The following is a 5,386-nucleotide window of genomic DNA, read 5'->3' on the forward strand; positions in this document are numbered from 1 at the left end:
TAGCATTTAGCTCAAAGCAGCCTTGTGCTTACAGAACTGCTGAGCGTGGCTGTAGACTTTTAGTCTTGTAGTTTTCAGAGAAATGATACAGTGTAAGGTTTTTAATAGTTAATTCTTTAACCTATTTTTTAGCAAATTAAATAAAACATTTTCCATATTGCTCTTAAATTGCCGATATAATATTGATTACACTTCAGAGGCATGTGATGGTAATTCTGTTGTGAACAGCTCATTGGCTGTATGTCACAGGCTTTTATAGATTACCTTAAAAAAAAGGCACTAATCTGGACTCTCACAGTAAGAAATTAACATAATTTAAATAAAAATAATTCAATATTTGGTAATATTTCATATCTTAGTCTTTCATCGGACTAATAATGGCTGCATTAGATACAAGGCCAGTTTCTGTATGGATAAAACTGCACACAGCAATTACCAAGGACTGCCGAAGAAGGGCTTGACAGCGGTGTCTAATGGATGTCAGACGGGTCAAGAGAAGGTTTCGAGACGAGAGCAGTGGCTCTATCTGACTCAAGACAGATGGTTCACAGCCAGATGTCAGGGAGGGGTTGATGATATCAGTCAGGAAGTAGAGCAGATCAGCGGCGATGGTCCGGGAGGGGGAGAAGGGTTCAAGAGGGCAGAAGTTAAGTCTGCTCATGGGAATCTTTTTAGGACTTCATTAAGGATGGGTTGAGGGGAAACATTAAGCTCATGTTAGAGGGGTCAGAGGAGGAGACAGTGACCAGAGGGTAGCCTGGAAGATGAGCCTCTGCTGTCATCACCATCTCCGTGGAAGGAGAAGGAGGAGCGCTGAGACGAGAGGAGAGGATAGCGATGAGCTTCTGTGGGTCAGAAGCAGGAGACTGGAAGTCATAAATTTGCCAGTAGAGAAAGAGGAGATGAGATACTAAAACTCCTCAGAGAAAGCCAGACTTAAGGAATTTTCTCCCAGCTGCCTGAAGGCTTGTCCATTTGTTTCACAGCTGGTTTGCAGCCAAGGAGCAGGTGGGAACAGATAGACAAGCTTAGAGGAAAGGGGAAAAGAGCCAGAGGGGATAAGAGGGCAGGTATAAATGTTGAGGTCACTGAGGAGACACAGGAAGGAGTCATCTGGAGGGAGTAAATAGAGGGGAGCTGAGGAAAGATGGAAGCAGAGAAAAAGATAGTGGTGATGTGAGGACAACCAGTTTAGAAGAGATCTTATAGAGGGGTGTGGAGAGGGAAATAAGCACTGGTCAACAACACGGAAAGGGTCAAGAGAGGCTAGTGGCAAGGGCCTTCTTCTATTCTCTTTTTTTTTTCTTAAAAAACGTTGAACGAATGATTCAGGAGGCCTAGAAATAGACATGGCCGTGGAACATGCCAGGGATTATAGATATTTATTGTTTCAGAACTGTCATCATTGGGCCAAGAATTTATATTTGTGCCCATGGTTGTTTGTGAACTACTTACATTTTTAGAAATTCCCTCAATCCCTTTTCCTTATTAGTTATTGGATGTCTCAATGCTGATGACAAATCTGAGTTTGGCATGGCCCCAGTTTAAATCTTACATCTATGGACAAAGCTCTTTTGAAATTTCCAAAATATAAAAGTAAAGACAGGAGTAGGGGTCCTAAATGTTATGGCAACCTTTCAGAGATATTGCTGTAAATGAACTTGGATAAAGATTTAAGATAGACCAATCCAAATTTACAAACCTGCTCCTGATTTACTGATTCTTAACCTGTTAATGAACATGGCTCAATCCTGGCACCTGGATTGCATATCAGGACACACTGCATAATTCAGTATGAAACAAGACACATGATACTTTTACTCTTATCTGCATTTCCCTCGGTTCTGCCATATTATGTGTTACAGTAGTATATGTTGTACTTTTGCTTTTTTTTTTTTTACCCCTACTATACGTGCAAATCTTCTCAGTGACAATGTAAGTTGTCGATTTGTCTGCAGATCAGTGTCAAGTATACAAACTTCTTTGCTTTTATAATTGCCTTCAGCCATAAACCAGGTAAGATTAAATTACCTGACTGCAGCAGATGGTTTGTTATACAGAACCTTCTCTTCAGATTTTGGATATATTTTATGTTTGACCTGTTGTTTCCTCAGTTTGGACATGTTCTCCTGGCCAGCTTTGCATTTTGCATCATAAAGTCTGCGAGCCCTGACTCACTGTGACTGGAAAAAGCTGCAGGGGCAACGTAACCTTACTCTCATTCTCTCTTTGTCTCTCTACTCTAATTTACTCTCTTACCCAGATGCACTCTCAGGTACCAGAATTTGGCACTGATTGATCGAGGGTAATTCGGTATCCATTAATACCCCTTAATAATATCCCTACTACAGAGTTCGATACCCAACCCTAACTGTACCACTGTACCTGGCGAGCAGGATTCTAACGCAGTCCAGCTGCTTCATAGGGTTTAATGGTATTCCAGTCGTACACATTTGAATATTGTGTGCTCAGTGTAGATTATATCAAGATGAGGTCCTCTCTTTCTATGATTTTGTACAACTTTCTAGCTGAAATTCTAATACTGAATATTGAGACTCAACGGTTAAAGTTCAATTTTAGTATTATAGCTCTTATAATGTGTAACTGACAGTGTTTCTTTGATTTGGCAATCTAGTGCATTTGTACTTCTGCATTTGCAGTATTAGTAATGCTGTTTGTGTTGGAGAAAATTCACCTAGAGTAACTAGACTTTCAGTAAGTGGCCGCTGTAAATGTTTCCCAGGCAGTGAATTTCCAGTTTATTACTTCAACATCAACTGCTTAGCACCACCTTGTGATAAAACCTTCCTGAGAAAAACCCCAGGCCCCCACCAGTTTACCATTTCTACTTAAAATTTCACTTCAAGTTACTTCCTGATTCAATTGAATAAATAGATAGGGAACATTTCTATACCTTCTTTGATTTTTTTTTATCAGCTACTCTTCCATTCTGTAACTCAGTCATTTTTATGGTTGGCACCATCTCCTACCACATGACAGTCACAAGGCATGATTTCAGCAGAACTCTCCCTTCTCAGCAGTGGATTTTATTTATGTTCATCTCTCAAACAAATTCCCACTGTTGCTTAAATCAATTCACAAAAGAATACACCCATGACCTGAAGACATTTTTCACACAGTGATGTAAATCGAGCTAAAATAAGTAAAAGATTAATAAAAAAATCATTTTTAAAACCATCAGCCACACAGTACTGTAATGTTTTATGTATGGTCCCCAGTCTGACGAACTGAAAGCATTATCAATATTTAAATAATGTTTAAACTCCAAAAAATATTAATACCACATGAGCGTTAAAAGAAAGGATTGCCTGCGTGGTAGATACATCCTCTTGATACAGGTTTCCTCACAACTATTGTGTCATTTCTTGCCTAAATGTCTTTCAGAGGACACATATTGAGTGTAAGAGTTAACAGTTTCTCAGTTTATAGGCATTGGTTCAGGTTTGCCAAAACCTCACCGCATAAATATTGCATTGAACAAAATCACGTTACTTTTGCAATATTGAACTCTTTAACTAGAAATTGCTAAACAGAAGGTATATTTATTTGGGGACAGACCCATCAGCAGACACTTGGGGTCAGCTGGGGTTTATACACTAATTAGAGTGGAATCTGTATGGCACTGTACGCTGTCACCCCATCACACATAGGCCAAGTTCATTCAGGAGTAATTTAATTGCATACTTTATGTCCGAATTATTCTTGCCCCAGCGGCTACATTGTATGGCGAGGACAAACACTTTTTATGCCATTATTTTGGACACTGAGGATGGAAACAAGGGTTTTGGACAGTATGTTCTATTCCACGTCACAAATAATTTGGTGCAGCATAATTATGAAAGACTGGAGGCATGGAGGGCCATCATCTATGAAAATTCCCATCCCAAACACATTAAAAGCACTTTTGACACAACCACCACCCAAAAACACATTTACTACACCATGGAAATTTGCATAAGTTGTTTTATTCATAGTTATTGTCCTTTTTATATTTCTTTTTTTTAATTGTTTTGTCTTTTGTTGAGGTGGACATCCTGTAAAGTCAAGCCTGAAGCCCTTAGCTGAGTTGTTTGCACATCACACTCTAAACTGAAAAGAAAGGGTAAGAGGAGGAGTGGAGTGGGGTTTTCCTCCTTCTCTTTCTCTCGCTCTCTCTTTATCTCACTCGCAGTAACCCAACTCAACCTTTATTTTCATTTGTTTAAACAAAGAGTGTACCTTACAGTATATTTACACATCATACTGACTGGCTGTTTAACAATTTCCACTTAGATAATGCAAGGAAGATTGAACTTTCAAGGTTTGCTTCTTCATTTTCATTTTTTTTCTACAGTCTTGTTCTCCTTTGATCCACTTTAACCTCTCATGCTAACTTTGTAGTGAAATTTTCCTTGTCATCTTTGTAATCGTCGTCACCACTATCATCATTATCGTCATCGTTTTCATCATCATCAGTTATTATATTGATATAACTCTTTTCAATAAATTCCTCTCTGACAACTGTACAATCGTACACAGTGTTTGACTTTTATATATATTTTTGGGAATATATTATTTAAACCTAAGAAAAGAAGAACATAATCCCAAAGAAAATATATTAGTATCCCAAAGTAACAAAACCATGCATGTTTTAATGTATTTGTCCATAAAAAGAAAACAAAACAAAACAAAACAAAAAATAACATAATGGATGGGATCTGGTTTTATTTACAAATTGATCTTGGCACTGTTTTTGTTGTCTCTTGCTGGAAACTGGAATGATCATAAAGAATACTTTTGACTCTACAGAGCATAACACTCTCCTGGTATTATAAGTCAGTGACCTGCTATAAAAGGCAGGTTTGAGAGACATATTCTTTTTTTTTTTAAAGCACAAAAGATAAAAGAAAGAGGGGGAAAAGAACAACATTAGATATTCGAAGGGGCAAAACAGAAATAGTGTGTAGAAAACTTATTTCACTTCAGCTTTACACTGTGGCAGTTTCCTCTTTTAGGCAGAAACCCTGTGACATCATGTCTACTGACATTTTTTTTTTTTCCTCAGAAATACAGGCTCTCCCCACTTCTCATCAGGTGCACTCACTGGTTACCGTTGTTAAGGTGAAAATCCAAAAGAGAACATTGATTTTGTCAAAATTCTTCTTGTAAAGCAGCATTAATTGACTCTGGCAAATAAAATACAGTAGACAAACGTAACCGAAAACCACCAGTACAGACCTACTACCTCAGGTTTGGCAGGCAGGTAGGGGTAGCTGTCTAAAATTTCCAGTGTTGCCTTGTCAAACAAGTGCTTGACTGTCAATCCTAGGGTCTTGTGTGTGAGCAACATAAGAATGTGTGTCGGTGTGTATTTGTGTGTGTGTGT

General features: G+C 38.3%; 1 protein-coding gene across 1 annotated transcript in view; it reads right to left on the reverse strand.

Moving 5' to 3' along the window:
• Nucleotides 1-671: 671 nt before the first annotated feature.
• Nucleotides 672-5,386, reverse strand: part of gnaz (guanine nucleotide binding protein (G protein), alpha z polypeptide) — a 29,579-nt gene continuing 24,864 nt past the window's right edge. Inside the window, exon 4 of the mRNA XM_035668304.1 lies at nt 672-866. Within this exon, the coding sequence (XP_035524197.1) occupies nt 672-866 (195 nt within the window). The remainder of the gene's footprint in view (nt 867-5,386) is intronic.

Source organism: Morone saxatilis, unplaced genomic scaffold, assembly GCF_004916995.1.
Source record: "Morone saxatilis isolate NCDOM2014 unplaced genomic scaffold, NCSU_SB_2.0 Contig21, whole genome shotgun sequence".
Lineage (NCBI taxonomy): Eukaryota > Metazoa > Chordata > Actinopteri > Moronidae > Morone > Morone saxatilis.